The 17,652-nt window shown below is 43.1% G+C and overlaps 1 protein-coding gene across 2 annotated transcripts in view; it reads left to right on the forward strand.

Annotated features, from left to right (window-relative positions):
- hexb (hexosaminidase B (beta polypeptide)) overlaps nt 1–2,686 on the forward strand; it is an 87,064-nt gene extending 84,378 nt beyond the window's left edge. For both annotated transcript variants that reach the window (XM_070885945.1, XM_070885946.1), the window contains exons 12-13: nt 1,720–1,824; nt 2,101–2,686. In XM_070885945.1, the coding sequence (XP_070742046.1) occupies nt 1,720–1,824; nt 2,101–2,164 (169 nt within the window). In that variant the 3' untranslated portion in view covers nt 2,165–2,686. The remainder of the gene's footprint in view (nt 1–1,719; nt 1,825–2,100) is intronic.
- Nucleotides 2,687–17,652: the final 14,966 nt, after the last annotated feature.

Consider the following 17,652-nt stretch of genomic DNA (forward strand, 5'->3'; position numbering starts at 1 on the left):
CCATCAATTCATCTGTCTTGTTACGATAGCTGTATGCATTCAGATAAAGAGCTTTCAATGTCTTTTTACCATGTTTCTCTATTCTGATCCCACTTTCTGATGTACTTGTTTATATGCTCCGTCCCTTCCTGTCACTCTGGTTATCATTACCCCTATTGCTACCCCTCTTTCTCTGACTTTTTAATTTTCCACTCACCTGATCGCCTCCCCCGCCAAACCACCACTATCTAGTTTAAAGCCCTATCTGCAGTCCTAGTTACTTGATTTGCCAGGACACTGGTCCCAGTATTGTTCAAGTGAAGCTTGTCCCAACTGAACAGCTTCTTCTTACCCCAGTACTGGTGCCAGTGTCCCATGAAGCAAAATCCATTTCTCCCACACCAGTCTTTGAGCCCACGCGTTCATCTCTCTGATCTTATTTACCCTATGCAAATTTTCTCGTGGCTCAGGCAGTAATCCAGAGATTATTACCTTTCCTGGTTCTGCTTTTTAATTTAGCCCTAGCTGCTCATACTCCCTCAGCAAAACCTCTTTTTTTTTTTTTGTCCTACCTATATTATTGGTACCTATGTAGATCACAACAACTGAATCTTCCCCTCCCACTCCAAGTTCCTCTCCAGCCCAGAGATGTCCTTAACCCTGGCACTGGGCAGGCAACACAGTCTTTGGGACTCATGCTCTCAGCTGCAGAGAACAGTATCTACCCACCCCTAACTATACTGCCCCTACCACTACAACATTTATTTTCACTCCCCCCAACTTGAATGGCCCCCTGTACCTCAGTGCTGTGGTCAGTTTGCTCATCTTCCCTACAGTCCCTGCTCTTGTCCACACGGAATAAGAACCTCGTACCTGTTGGACAATTGCAAGGGCTGAGACTCCTCCAGCCCATCAATTCTGAGCTGAAGTTCCTCGAGCACCCAACACTTACTGCAGATGTCGTCGCTGTGGATCACACTGGTGTCCACCAGCTCCCACATGCTACAGCTGCAACACATTGCCTGCCCTGCCATCTCTATTGTATTTTATTCAACTACTTAGGTTTTCAGGTTTTGAAATATCAAATTATCTACGTATAGTTTTTAATCTGTACCATGGCTCTTAATTTAAACCAATGCCCAAGTTTAGAATGCCCAGAGTGAAATCCATCCTCATCATAGGCGGTCCCTCATATTGAGGATGACTTGCTTCGACGCCAAAAAGGGATGAGTTCACAGGTCTTCCAATGAAGGACCTAATATTCCAGGTTCTTAACTCATGTTGAAGGGTGGAAGATGCCTGTGCGTGGATTTTTTTTAAACAAGTGGTGGCCGTTGCACACCAGTCGCCACATGGACTTGACAGAGTCTTGGTCCAGTGGCAAAGATTAACCAAGATGACTGGAGACCAGCTCTGCTGCACGGACCTAGTGCGCACACATGTTGCAGTGTGAGCTGGCCTGTGCTGCTCCTGGGCCCTCGCCTCTCCTGGACGCCAATCACGTCGCTCCATGATCACTTGCCGCTCCTGTGCCCCGACCTCGCATCTCCTGAAATAGACCAATCACTAACTTGATTTCCTGTGATGTCACACTTTGTGGCATAAGTGTTGTGAATCCTTAATTTGGGGCTATTAATTGATGTCATGCCATATAATTTAGCTAACTTCTGTATACTGTCAAACTTGAAAAGGTCGCTCATAACTATCAAACATGCATCTTATTTTTTCTCTTCCCTGAAGGCCTCGGGCAAGTGCTGTAAGTGAGCGTCTTTGGAGCAGTGCAGAAACCACTAATTTAAGTGATGCGTACAAGAGATTATCCAAACATCGCTGCCGCATGGTCCGGTAAGGAACAATTTAATACTATACTGTTCATTGTTAAAAGTATTTCATATTGCACTATTGCAAAATTTAAAAAAAAATAACCCCCTCACCATTTCCCATTGTATCCATAGTAAAGAAGTAAAGAGATTCGAATAATGTGTATTTCAAGGTGGTCAGTAGCAATCTTGAGTAGTAGCTGCTTTGGAGCGCAATGAAAAACTCCGCCATTGATAAGCGCTACTGTTCATTAAATCGCAGAGTTTGCAATAAGGAGTGACTTGGTTTCTTTTCTTGCAGGCGTGGCATTCCAGCTGAACCACTCTTTGTTGGCTACTGTGATTATGAGTACAAAGGGTTATAAAGAGTTCACCTGATCAAATGAATAACTTCTGCAAAAAGAAACTAAAGTGCCTACTTTAACTCCATACAAACCAACATAACTTTAAATGAAAATTGGTATTAGACGGAAATTAGAGAATTGTTGAAATGTTTCTGATCAAAAATGAATTTGATTTTTTTATAAAGGTTTGAAGGTATTGTACAATAAAGTTCAATATTATAATTTAGAAATTTATTGTTGCCCTCTTCTGGATTTTAATTTTTGTACTGCTTCCAGCTGGTTGTGAAGATGCTATAATGTCTGCTTGCTTTTAATTTTGTCAAATTGATAAGGTTATGTTTTAAAGTACTTTAAAATAATTTGATACGTGATCTAAAATTTGAGCTTTTGTCAAACTTTGTCTGGGCTATATTTCCTCTGAAAAGGTGGTTAAATATTCCCTTTATCGATTCATGTATAATCCAACAATATTAGAATGTGCTGCTTTAAAATGTATGATTTATTGAATGTGAATAATAAAAATTGACCATGACACACCAGTAATTGTCTTCCTTTTAATGCTTAACAAGCAGTTATAGAGCCATTTAACTGGTGCACGGACAATGGTTTGGTAATCTGGCAGTGGAGTACACAATTGTTTGAAATTGCTGAGCTATTTTGCAATAAAAACAGAAAATACTGGCAACGCTCAATAGGTCAGGCAGCATCTGTGGAGAGAAAGTGTTAACGTTCATCGGAACCCAGGCTTTCAACATTTTCCTCCGCCTCCATTGCTGTCAGCTTACATGCAAGTAATGTGACGTGGCCCTTAGGATTCCAGCTATGTACAGTAAGTCCATTTATTTAAAAAAAAAAACAATTCTGCTTCAACAATAGTTTGTAGGAGTCGATTCAAAATTCTAACCACCTTCCGTGTAAAGACATTCGCTGGAATTTCCTCAGGGCTTCTGATCAACCATTGTAACTTCGGCAGAAAATCAGTGAAGCTCCTATCTGGAGAATCCTGACAATTTTTTTCTATCCTCCCTTCTAGTTCTTGATCTTAAATTTGTGCACCTTGTGACTATCTCGCCAACAAGTGGAAACAGTTGATCACTAGTTATTTAGTGTAATTTAATTTTAAATTATATGCTATCAAGCAGCACTTCGGACCACTCATTACAGCCCTGGTCCAAACATGGACAAAATAGCTTAATTCCAGAGGTGAGGTGAGAGTGACTGCTCTTGACATGAAGGCTGCATTTGAGTGTGGCATCAAGGAGCCCTAGTAAAATAGAAGTCAATGGGAAAACTCTCCATGGGCTAGTGTTATATCTAGCCCAAAGGAGGTGGTTAAGAACATAAGAGCAGGAGTAGGCCACCTGGCCCCTCAAGCTTGCTCCGTCATTCAATATTATGGCTGACCTGATCATGGACTGAGCTCTGCTTCCCTGCCCACTCCCATAACACTTTACTCTCATCGCTCAAAAATCTGTATCTCCGCCTTAAATATATTCAATGACCCAGCCTCCACAGCTCTCTGGAGCAGAGAATTCCTTCGAGAAGAAATTCCTCTTCATCTCAGTTTTAAATGGGCAACCCCTTATTCTGAGACTGTCCCCTAGTTTTAGTTTCCCCTATGAGTGGAAATATCCTCTCTGCATCCACCTAGTTGAGCCCCCTCATTATCATATATGTTTCAATAAGATCACCTCTCATTCTTCTGAACTCCAATGAGTATAGGCCCAACCTATTCAACCTATCTTCATAGTCAACCCCTTCCTCTCCGGACTCAACCTAGTGAACCTTTTCTGAACAACCTCCAATGCAAGTATATCCTTCCTTAAATAGGGAGACCAAAACTGCATGCAGTACTCCAGGTGTGACCTCACCAATACCTTATATAGCTGTAGCAGGACTACGATGCTTTTCTACTCTTCCCCTTTGATAGGATGGGATACTTTCTACTTGCTGGGATGAGTGCAGCTCCCACAACACAATACCATCCAGGACAAAGCAACCTGCTTGATTGGCATCCCACCCACCCCCTTAAACATTCACTCCTTCCACCACTAGCACACTGTAGCTGCAGTGTGTATTATCTACAAGATGCACGACAGTAACTTGCCAAGGCTTCTTCAACAGCATGTCCCAAACCTGTGACTTCTACCACCTAGAAGGACAAAGACAGCAGGTGCATGCGAACACCATAACTTCCAAGTCACACATCCTGACTGACTTGGAAATATATTGCCATTACTTCATCATTGCTGGGTCAAAATCCTGGAACTCTGTCCCTAACAGCATGGTGGGTGAACCTTCAACACGTGGACTTCAGTTCACCACCACCTTATCAAGAGCAGTTGGGGATGGTCAATAAATGCTGGTCTTGCCAGCAATGCCCACATCCTAGGAACGAATAAAAAAAACATTCATGATTTGCCATATCTATCAGGCTGTAAGGAGACATGGGTGAAATAAGGGTTAAGATGTTGACTAGTAATATAGAAGCAGCACAGCAGAGGTTCCATTCTCTGCTATGTAAGCATTTTAAGACACAGCCCACCAGGGGTCTTATTCTGAGCCTTGAGCATTCTTCTATTTGGCTCCACATTCATTAGAACTTAAATGGCCTGGTGACCTTGAAGGAAAGATGAGAATTTTCTTATTTTGGGCAAGTTTGAGAGTTGAAAACAAGATAATTGAAGGTTGAATTATCTTCACCCATGTCAATAGAATTATTGTAAATTATAAATTGATTGTCCTTAACTGTAGCTTAAAGATGTAGGGGTAGAAATTGGACCTTGTTGCAAAACAGTCCAATTTTGCATAGCTAAATTCCCATAAATTTCTTGGTACCAAGCAGATTAGGTGCTGGACATGGTCCTTTCAATTTTTTGGTTCTTAATGTGGCCTAACCAGTGGTCCTTAAAGGGACCGCTGGAGGCTGCCATCTAAAAGATATGTATAATTTTTTTAAGTTCCCTTTATGTGCAGCTGGGGGGGGGAGGGGTCGAAATCTCAACCTCTGATAAACGACTCAGACACCTTCAGCTCTGGCAGAAGTTTCTTTAATTTACTTGCTAGCAATGGAAAGGTCACACTCAGTCAATGGCTAAGTGAACACCTTCCAAATAGTACAATTTCATGAGATATTTATACAGTAAAACCCAAGTTATGGCCTCTCCCTGTGTATTGGCTCTGTCTCGCAGTCAGTGAATACAGATAAAGAGTTAATTACTACATCCTTGTCCTGACATGGTTTCCAGATATTTCCTTTTGTCAGGGTTATTAGTTGGCTAGCCGGCCATTACTCGAGAGTGTGGTAATGAGCTATTACCTGCCTTGCATTGTCAGGATTGTCCAGTTTCCTGGTCAGTTATCATTTTGCATCAAATGGATGAGGTCTCTACAAGAGATAATAGCTGGTGGTTTCAGTACTTTGAAAAGGGTGGGGTGGAGTGGAACTGGTGTTGTATTGACAATAGGAGAGCACTATGGGCGTACTTGTCTCAGCAGGACTTGCCTCCCAGCTGTCTGGTGGCAATCAGCCATTTCAAGCCAGGTTTAGCTGTTTATGCAAACCGACTGCTGGAAGGACCAGGACTCCATTTTGTTTTATATTAAAAAGGCCACAAAACTAGAGTGTGGTACAGCTTAGATAAAAATACATTTCCACATTCCCTCATTTTGTCCTTTACAAGGACAACTTAATCCATTCTGATCTTGTGTGGAAATGGAAATAGAGAGACTGTACAAGAGCCTTCAGTAGTTGTTGCTACCATAACTCTAGCTGTGGTCTCAGTAGGTAACATGGTTTTTCCCACCCTGGCATAGCAACATTTAACCAAGACAAGTAATAGATATAGGGCGAAGACTATCAGCAGGAATATGATCAAACCCTGTACCACAGATCTCCCTAGGGATCCCAACCATCCCGATGCCCAACCCCACAAGGGTGATACTGTCCTGGCCAATTGTCTGTTTATACTCTATTACCTTTTTCCTAATGTATTCAGCTAGACTGCCGATTTCTTCTGATTTATCCGGGATATACGTACAGCATTCTCCACCTATTAATGTGCATGTCCCTCCTTCCTTGGCTAGGAGATAATCTAAAGCCATACGATTTTGGAGAGCCACTGTTCGAATGGCTACCATTTCATCATTCACCCCTTCGAAGGCTTGGGAAGTTGCGTTGGCTACTGATTCGACTAAGTTAGCCAGTTCCCGTAACTGCCATTCGGTTGATGCTATTCCATAGGGTGGCACCATTACCTTGAATATTCCATTTAGCCATGTTAAACCTATGACTTCCATAGGCATCCCTTAGAGTATTGATCTGATAAAGGGTACCACATATCCTAAGTAACAGGACCCTGTCCAGTTGGCTGGTAACCATGGGTAGGCTTTATGGCCACAAATAAAGTAGGTGCTATTATAGGACGTCAGCTCCGGGTCCTTTCGCGCAATCCATACTCGAGTGGTCTCACCTTCCCACCTTTCACCTGGGGCTTTGTTATGGACCATTGTCCAGCCAACAGTTGCTATTTTTCTCCCATCAGTGGGATTAGTTGTGGCTTGCCATTTAATCATTTGGGAACACTTGCTGCGTCCCCCATTTCTGGTCCTTTAGTCTCATTACTCACTAGGCATATTATACCTTCAGGATTTCCTATTCTGGGAGTAATGCTTAGGAAGGGAGGCTGACAGTTATTATAATTGGGCTGGTACCATTCCTGGAAGGCTTAGTTTATACCCTGCTGACCTCCATTCTGTTTGCTCCTTCGTTTCTGACACCTTGGTTAGGTTTGTCCTATTTTGCACTATCAACCATTCTACCATTTCTGATTCGTTAAAGGGGACAGATCTCAGGGCAATACCCCCTTCGGAGTAGACAAGTACATGGGAACATATCCAACAACTCGACAAGTTTCTTTCTTGAGCATACTTATGACTCAGTGCCATGAATACGTTTACTTGCAGTTCCCTTCGGTGGAGTGTCTGTACCCCTGGTATAATCAATAATGCAAAGTAAAACCCTGTCAAGCCCAGCACCATCAGTCCCCATAGTCCATACAGTTCCTTATTCAGTCTTTCTTTTGCTGTTCCTCTGGTTCCTTCTTCCCTTCCTCCTGGTTGGGTGCCCTTTTGCAATGGGACACATGGATCCATGTTGATCTTTCCTTTACCTTGATTGCAGTATTAGTCGCCAGCAAGACCCGGTATGGTCCTTCAAATCTTGGTTGTAGACTGCTTTTTCTTTTAAAGATTTTGATGTAAACTAATTCCCCGGGCTCCAGGTTATGACACTTCCCTTCCGCTGGCTTGACTTGGGCTTCCTTTACCTGTGAATGAAAGCTGGAAATACATTTGATTAGTGCAATACAATAATTCAACATATTTTCCTCCATTTTGTGGATGTCCATTTGTTTTGCAGTAAATGATGCTGTAAAAAGTAGTTGTTGGGGACGTCCCATAACTATCTCATGCGGTGACAGGTCTGTTGTTCTGTTGGTTGCAGATCGCATTACCATCAAAGCTAAGGGCAGCAGTTCTGTCCATTTCAGTCCAGTGTCATTGCATAATTTTGCCAGCTTATTTTTAAGCATTCCATTATATCTTTCAACAAGTCCAGCTGATTGTGGATGATAACTGCAATGAAAACGTTGATTAATCTGCAAAGCTTTACACATTTCTCTTATAACCGTTACCGTGAAATGTGACCCGTTATCACTAGAAAGCTTAGCAGGGATTCCGAAGTGCGGTACTATTTCTTTTAACAAACATTTAGCAACAGTAGTGGTGTCGGCCTTTTTACATGGAAAGGCTTCAATCCATCTAGAGAACACAACTACAATAACTAATACATACTTGAATCCCATACACATAGGTAATTCAATAAAATCCATTTGTAAATGTACAAAAGGCCCGACTGGATTTGGGTGGGAGGCAGATTCTACTTTTTCCGTCTTACCCGGATTCATTGTCTGACAGGTAACACAATTTTCAGATTTGTTTTGCAATTGCCAAAATACCTGGTGCATAAGTTGCCAAAATATAATCTGCCAATCCCCCTTTGCCTGCATGTGTGAATGTATGAACACATCGGGCAATCCATGGAAGTAAGGATCTGGGCGCCACCACGCGGCCGTCATGGTGAACCCGTATTCCTTCTGGATTGTTATAACATTGATCCTTCGTCCAGGTCAACAACTCCTCCATACTGGCCTGTGAAAGGCCAGCAACATCATTAATAGTGGGTGGCAGGTCTGAGCAATTATTTTCCTCAGTGGGAACAATGACACCTGCATCCCCCCCTTTTGACAGAGCTGCTGACTTAGCTGCATTATCAGCTCTGGCATTCTCAAGTGCCATCTCATTCGACTGGCCTGTATGTACTTGGCATTTGATAATGGCAAGTTTCAAGGGGCATTAATGGCTCGCAGGAGATTTTCCACTTGTTCTGCATTTTTGACAGTGATTCCTGAAGAAGTCAGGTACCCGCAAATCTTCCAAATTTGTCCATAGTCATGTGATGCCCCAAAAGCATACCTGAAGTTGGTGTAGATATTAACTGTTTGTCCTTTAGCCAGAATACAGGCTCGAGTTAACACAAACAATTCGGCTTGTTGGGCTGAAAAGGAATCTGGAAGAGAGACTGTTTTGACAACATTAAACTGGGTTACAATTGCATAAACCGCTCTAGGTTGGCCCCTATCATTTCGTAAGGCTGATCCCTCAACATAGTAGACTAGATCCGGGTTACACATTGGTACATCTGTTAAATTGATACGTGGTTTAGTCACTAATTCGGTTACCATTTCACATAAATGGGGTTCGCCGTCTTCTTCCGTGGGGAGTAGAGTGGCTGGATTTAAGGTAGTACATCTTTTAATGATAAGGTTTGGATTTGATAACAGTTCAACTTCATACTTAGTGGTTCTTGCAGAAGTTAGGTGTGGGGTGGCACATTTAGTAAGTAAAATCTCGACAGAGTGTGGGATATATAATATGGTCTGATGATTTAGAGTTATTGTCTGAGCCTGTTGTACAGCGTAATAAGCTGCTGCCAACAAAGGAAGACATCCTGGTAGTCCGCATGCCACTGGGTCTAGTTGGGCACTGAAATACGCTACCGGTCGCTGCCTGTCCCCATGTAACTGAGTCAAAACAGATTGTGCAAAACCCGACTTGTGATGAACAAATAAGTTGAATGTCTTAGTGTAATCTGGTAATCCCAAGGCTGGTGCTGAAGTGAGGAACTGCTCAAGACTCTGGAAAGCATTCCGGGATACTTCATTCCAAATCCTTCTTTAAGCATTGTGAGAATATACTAGATTCATTCACAGCTCGTAGATCTTGGACAAACCTCCATTTGGCACTATTGGGCTTCTGAACCGAAAGAATCAGTGTGTTACACGGACTTCTCATTTATGCTTATAGTGATTCACAGATCATAGAATGTAAAGTATTTGTTTTATAATTTTATTAAAAGGCTTCCAAACCCAAGATTTTTCCAAACACCCAAAATGTTGATCAAGGAGATCATCTGAAATATCTCAAAATCCCAATTCAAATATTGTACTGCCACTCTTTATCTAAAAAAACAAATCCTCTTACTGAGCTAGAAGTTTTCACGTCAAGATTTTACACCAAGGACAATGGGAGCGTACTCCCCCAGCCTGCAGCCTCGAGAGACCCACAAAGGCTTTTTTTTTTTAAAAAGGCATTACAACTTCCCAAGGCATTACAACTTCCCTTCCCCGTTCTTTATCTCCTAGACTAAATTTATGTCTTTCAACCCAATGTAATCAATGATTGCGTGTCTTCTTTCGACAAGTAACTGAGCGTGTCAAATAAATTATCTTTTTTTTTTTAACCACCAGGACCATGTCTCAACAAACCTATCCCTTATGCATTTCCTAGCTCCGTAACTTCTCATTCGAATAAATCCACACTTGCGTTTCTAACTTAAAATGTCTTAAACTTCCCACATACAGGACAAAACGATGAAGGATTAAAAAAAAAACTTCACTCTGTTTGAAAAAGTGGGTGGAGCTAAAATGAACAGGCAGTTGCACAATCTTTCCAAACAGGTTTCCAGACACATGAGAAACAAAACACAGAAGCACTCTCATTCAAAGACAGACATTCACAAAAGTCTCGCTTCATAGAAACATAGAAAATAGGTGCAGGAGCAGGTCATTCAGCCCTTCTAGCCTGCACTGCCATTCAATGAGTTCATGGCTGAACATGAAACTTCAGTACCCCCTTCCTGCTTTCTCGCCATACCCCTTGATCCCCCGAGTAGTAAGGACTTCATCTAACTCCCTTTTGAATATATTTAGTGAAGTGGCCTCAACTACTTTCTGTGGTAGAGAATTCCACAGGTTCACCACTCTCTGGGTGAAGAAGTTTCTCCTCATCTCGGTCCTAAATGGCTTACTCCTTATCCTTAGACTGTGACCCCTGGTTCTGGACATCCCCAACATTGGGAACATTCTTCCTGCATCTAACCTGTCTAAACCCGTCAGAATTTTAAACGTTTCTATGAGGTCCCCTCTCATTCATCTGAACTCCAGTGAATACAAGCCCAGTTGATCCAGTCTTTCTTGATAGGTCAGTCCCACCATCCTGGGAATCAGTCTGGTGAACCTTCGCTGCACTCCCTCAATAGCAAGAATGTCCTTCCTCAAGTTAGGAGACCAAAATTGTACACAATACTCCAGGTGTGGCCTCACCAAGGCCCTGTACAACTGTAGCAACATCTCCCCCTGCCCCTGTACTCAAATCCCCTCGCTATGAAGGCCAACATGCCATTTGCTTTCTTAACCGCCTGCTGTACCTGCATGCCAACCTTCAATGACTGATGTACCATGACACCCAGGTCTCGTTGCACCTTCCCTTTTCCTAATCTGTCACCATTCAGATAATAGTCTGTCTCTCTGTTTTTACCACCAAAGTGGATAACCTCACATTTATCCACATTATACTTCATCTGCCATTCATTTGCCCACTCACCTAACCTATCCAAGTCACTCTGCAGCCTCATAGCATCCTCCTCGCAGCTCACACTGCCACCCAACTTAGTGTCATCCGCAAATTTGGAGATACTACATTTAATCCCCTCGTCTAAATCATTAATGTACAATGTAAACAGCTGGGGCCCAGCACAGAACCTTGCGGTACCCAATTAGTCACTGCCTGCCATTCTGAAAAGTACCCATTTACTCCTACTCTTTGCTTCCTGTCTGACAACCAGTTCTCAATCCACGTCAGCACACTACCCCCAATCCCATGTGCTTTAACTTTGCACATTAATCTCTTGTGTGGGACCTTGTCGAAAGCCTTCTGAAAGTCCAAATATACCACATCAACTTGTCCACTCTACTGGAAACATCCTCCAAAAATTCCAGAAGATTTGTCAAGCATGATTTCCTTTTCACAAATCCATGTTGACTTGGACCTATCATGTCACCTCTTTCCAAATGCGCTGCTATGACATCCTTAATAATTGATTCCATCATCTTACCCACTACCGATGTCAGACTTACCGGTCTATAATTCCCTGTTTTCTCTCTCCCTCTTTTTTAAAAAATAAAGTGGGGTTACATTGGCTACCCTCCACTCAATAGGAACTGATCCAGAGTCAATGGAATGTTGGAAAATGACTGTCAATGCATCCGCTATTTCCAAGGCCACCTCCTTAAGTACTCTGGGATGCAATCCATCAGGCCCTGGGGATTTATCGGCCTTCAATCCCATTAATTTCCCCAACACAATTTCCCGACTAATAAGGATTTCCCTCAGTTCCTCCTCCTTAATAGACCCTCTGACCCCTCTTATATCCGGAAGGTTGTTAGTGTCCTCCTTAGTGAATACCGAACCAAAGTACTTGTTCAATTGGTCCGCCATTTCTTTGTTCCCCGTTATGACTTCCCCTGATTCTGACTGCAGGGGACCTACGTTTGTCTTTACTAACCTTTTTCTCTTTACATATCTATCGAAACTTTTGCAATCCGTCTTAATGTTCCCTGCAAGCTTCTTCTTGTACTCCATTTTCCTTGCCCTAATCAAACCCTTTGTCCTCCTCTGCTGAGTTCTAAATTTCTCCCAGTCTCCGGGTTCACTGCTATTTCTGGCCAATTTGTATGCCACTTCTTTGGCTTTAATACTATCCCTGATTTCCCTTGATAGCCACGGTTGATCCACCTTCCCTTTTTTATTTTTACGACAGACAGGAATGTACAATTGTTGTAGTTCATCCATGCGGTCTCTAAATGTCTGCCATTGCCCATCCACAGTCAACCCCTTAAGTATCATTCGCCAATCAATCCTAGCTAATTCACGCCTCATACCTTCAAAGTTACCCTTCTTTAAGTTCTGGACCATGGTCTCTGAATTAACTCTTTCATTCTCCATCCTAATGCAGAATTCCACCATATTATGGTCACTCTTCCCCAAGGGGCCTCGCACAACGGTATTGCTAATTAATCCTCTCTCATTACACAACACCCAGTCTAAGATGGCCTCCCCTCTAGTTGGTTCCTCGACATATTGGTCTAGAAAACCATCCCTTATGCACTCCAGGAAATCCTCCTCCACCGTATTCCTTCCAGTTTGGTTAGACCAATCTATGTGAATATTAAAGTCACCCATTATAACTGCTGCAGCCTTATTGCATGCACCCCTAATTTCCTGTTTGATGCCCTCCCCAACATTACTACTACTGTTTGGAGGTCTGTACACAACTCCCACTAACGTTTTTTGCCCTTTGGTATTCTGCAGTTCTACCCATATAGATTCCACATCATCCAAGCTAATGTCCATTCTAACTATTGCATTAATCTCTTCTTTAACCATCAGTGCTACCCCACCTCCTTTTCCTTTTATTATATCCTTCCTGAATGTTGAACACCCCTGGATATTGAGTTCCCAGCCCTGATCATCCTGGAGCCACGTCTCCGTAATCCCAATCACATCATATTTGTTAACATCTATGCACAGTTAATTCATCCACCTTATTACGGATACTCCTTGCATTAAGACACAAAGTCTTCAGGCTTGTTTTTTTAACACCCTTATTCCTTTTAGAATTTTGCTGTACAGTGGCCCTTTTTGTTTTTTGTCTTGGGTTTCTCTGCCCTCCACTTTTCCTCATCTCCTTTCTGTCTTTTTCTTTTGTCTCCTTTTTGTTTCCCTCTGCCTCCCTGCATTGATTCCCATCCCCCTGCCATATTAGTTTAACTCCTCCCCAACAGCACTAGCAAACTTTTATTTTCCTTTTTTTTTTTCTTTACCTCTTCTACCTGGGTCTCTGTTTATAAGACACTCCTCTAGACATGTTGTTTTCTCTAAATTAAATGAACCATCGGGTGGAAATGGCCTGTTTTCACCCTTAGTCCACTTTACCCATTTTTTTTTGGTGGTCAATTGAAGACTGACCACAATTCTGGAGCATAAAATAGGCTGGTGAGATCTTTTGTGGTGTTTTAACTTGCTCCGGCACCCATTCTGGATGATTAAGATTTTCCAGTTTCTGATCTCACAATCCTTTCGGCCAACCGAGTTCTCTAGGCCCACTTCTGGCCGTTATGTGGCCTGAAAAGGCTCTTAATTTGGGCTCAGTCTGGGTGAGTGAGAGATGTTGGCACGAACCAACCGTAGTTGATCAATCAGTTACTGTTTCTTTTCTCAATCAATCCTTGTTTTTCCGAATCACAATTTTCCCTCGTGACTCTTCCCGTTTCTCTAATTGCAATGTCGCTCGAAGGTATTGAACACAACAGTATAACAAGGACAACTAGGACAAACAACATTCACGCGAGTATACAAATCATAACCTTAAACTCTATCTAAACAAATAATCAATTCTCAGTCTGCGTTGTACGCCACTACAGACCGAGTCCTTAACTTATCCTAATAAAACTTATGGTCCCATTACCTTAACTCTTATCACATAAGAACCTCTGATTGATTAGCACTTTTTTTTCCCATAATCTTATCACATAAGAACCTTTTCCCCTAATCTTATCACATAAGAACCTTCAATCGACTAGCGCTCTTTTTTTACCTTTTCCTACTGAAACCTTCCCCAGGCTGTTTCAAGATATTTTAAGAACCAGATCTCTTCTGCCTGTGAGCTGAGAAAGAAATGATCACAAAAAATAACTTTAGCTTTTAAATGTCGAGTCTCGTAGATTGCAGTACCTCCCCTGTGGACAACAGATTACATATGCGATTCAACAGTGAAGAAACCTCTTGTGAGCAAAAGGCTCACCTTGTTTTGGCCACTGAAGCCTTTCACTGGAGAGGCACTATGCCTGTATCCGTTTTACTCACAGGGCAGAGTATGCATCTCGGTGGAACCTCCAAGAAGTAACTGTCGAAATCTCGACCTCCGATAAACGACTCAGACACCTTCAGCTCCGGCAGAAGTTTCTTTAATTTACTTGCTAGCAAGGGAAAGGTCACACTCAGTCAATGGCTAAGTGAACACCTTCCAAATAGTACAATTTCACGAGATATTTATACAGTAAAACCCAAGTTATGGCCTCTCCCTGTGTATTGGCTCTGTCTCGCAGTCAGTGAATACAGATAAAGAGTTAATTACTACATCCTTGTCCTGACATGGTTTCCAGATATTTCCTTTTGTCAGAGTTATTAGTTGGCCAGCCAGCCATTACTCGATGAGAGTGTGGTAATGAGCTATTACCTGCCTTGCATTGTATCAGGATTGTCCAGTTTCCTGGTCAGTTATCTTTTTGCATCTCTAGATGAGGTCTCTACAAGAGATAATGGCTGGTGGTTTGAGTACTTCGAAAAGGGTGGGGTGGAGTGAAACTGGTGTCGTATAGACAATAGGAGAGCACCATGGGGGGTACTTGTCTCAGCAGGACTTACCTCCCAGCTGTCTGGTGGCTATCAGCCATTTCAAGCCAGGTTTAGCTGTTTATGCAAACCGACTGCTTGTTGCAGAAATTCCTGGAAGGACCAGGACTCCATTTTGTTTTATATTAAAAAGGGCACAAAATTACAGTGTGGTACAGCTTAGATAAAAATACATTTCCACAGGTGGGGCAAACTCAAGTGCTCGTTCCAGATCCACAGCACTAATACTAATCCATTCTAATAATCTCCTTACGTGGCTTGGTGTCAATTTTTGCCTGATTATGCTCCTTGGGATGTTTTCGTACGTGAAAGGAGCTATATAAATGCAAGTTGTTGTTGAATCTACAGTGCACCATTTCAATTTTTAAAAATATCCTTTATATATAATTGATTGCCCAAAACTGTACACAGTTCAAAAGAACATAATAAGAGCAGGAGTTGGCCATTTGGAACCTCGAGCCTGCTCTGCCATTCAATAAGATCATGACTGATCTGATCTTGGCCTCATTATGTATGCAACACCATGTAACCAGCATTCTACCGCCATCAGAGGGCACAACTGTTGGGAGTCCCAAGGGATCCCAGCATCCCTTGGGGGCACTGAATATATGCAGGCCTCCCATGTTGTGCCAGCACTCTGGGATCAGAATAAAGAGACTTAAGGTCACACTTAACTCAAGTCTACAGTCCTCAGTCACATTGCTTTTTTTGAGACATAACAACCGGCGATGAGTAATAGATAACGAACCATCACACAAAAATGCAGAGAACGGTCGGTATCCTGGAGAAATTTTCAGAAGGTGACGAATGGGAAGCCTTTGTGGAGCGACTCTACCAATACTTTGTGACCAATGAGCTGGAAGGGAATGAGAACATTGCCAAACGAAGGGCGATCCTCCTCACTGTCTACGGGGCAACAACCTATGGCCTCATGAAGAATCTTCTTGCTCCGATGTAACCAACAACCAAATCGTATGAAGAACTGTATACGCTGGTCCGGGAGCACCTAAATCCGAAGGAGAATGTTCTGATGGCAAGGTATCGATTTTATACCTGTCAACGATCTGAAGACCAGGAAGTGGCGAGCTATGTCGGCGCACTAAGACACCTTGCAGGACATTGAGAATTCGATAGATTCCTGGAGCAAATGCTAAGATACTTTTTTGGGCTTGGCATTGGCCATGTGGTTATCCTTCGCAAACTATTGACAGTTGAAACAACGAACCTGAACAAAGCCATAATGATAGCCTTTATGTCCACCAGCGATAACACCAAACAAATTTTGCAGCATAAAGATGCATCGGCAAGTACTGTACACAAAGTAACATCGTTTTCAGGCAGGAATGCATATGGCAGAACGTACACGCCTGCAGCTGCACGACCTCAGATGACTCAGAATCCGCCATCAAGTGTGAATGCGAGGCAATTAACACCTTGTTGGTGTTGCGGAGGTGATCATCGAGCCCATCAATGCCGCTTCAAAAACTGCCTGCAAAGGCTGTGGAACAATGGGACACCTCCAGCGAATGTGCAGACGAGCTGCAAACCCTGCAAACAAACCACCATGTTGCAGAGGAAGACTGATCCATGGCGGATCAAACTGAACTAGAGACTCGAACCAAGGAGGCAAAAGTGTACGGGGTACACACTTTCACCACGAAATGTCCACCGATCATGTTAAAAGTTGAACTGAACGGAATTCCAGTATCCATGGAATTGGACATGGGTGCGAGTCAGTCTATCATGAGCAAAAAGGCCTTCGACAGGCTGTAGTGGAACAAGGCACAAAGGCCCAAGCTGAGCCCTATTCATACCAAGCTGAGAACTTACGCTAAAGGGCTGATCCCTGTAATTGGCAGTGCAGCAGTAAAAGTCTGCTATGATGGAGCGGTGTACGAACTACCACTATGGACAGTACTAGGAGATGGCCCCACACTGTTCAGCAGAAGCTGGCTGGGAAAAATCCGCTGGAACTGGGACGACATCCGAGCGCTTTCGTCCGTCGACGACGCCTCATGTGCCCAGGTTCTGAGCAAGTTTCCGTTGTTATTTGAGCCAGGCATCGGAAATTTCTCTGGGGCGAAAGTGCAGATCCACTTGGTTCCCGGTACATGATCCATCCACCACACAGTACGTGTGGTGCCATACATGATGTGAGAAAGTGGAGATCGAGCTGGACAGGCTGCAACGGGAGAGCATCATCGCACCGGTTCAGGTCAACAAGTGGGCCAGTCCGATTGTTCCGGTTCTCAAGGGCGATGGCACGGTCAGAATTTGTGGGGACTATAAAGTAATGATTAACCGTTTTTCGCTGCAGGACCAGTACCCGCTACCCAAGGCAGAAGCTGGCAGGAGGGAAGACGTTCACCAAGTTGGACCTGACCTTGGCCTACATGACGCAGGAGCTGGTGGAATCTTCGAAAGGCCTCATCTGCATCAACACACACAAAGGTCTATTCATCTACAATAGATGCTTGTTTGGGATTCAATCGGCCGTGGCTATTATTCAAAGGAACATGGAGAGTCTGCTAAAGTTGGTTCTGCGCAGGGTGGTTTGCCAGGACGACATAGTGATCACAGGTCGGAACACCATCGAACACTTGCAGAACCTGGAAGAGGTTCTAAGTCGGCTAGAT

Source organism: Pristiophorus japonicus, chromosome 1, assembly GCF_044704955.1.
Source record: "Pristiophorus japonicus isolate sPriJap1 chromosome 1, sPriJap1.hap1, whole genome shotgun sequence".
Classification (NCBI taxonomy): Eukaryota; Metazoa; Chordata; class Chondrichthyes; family Pristiophoridae; genus Pristiophorus; species Pristiophorus japonicus.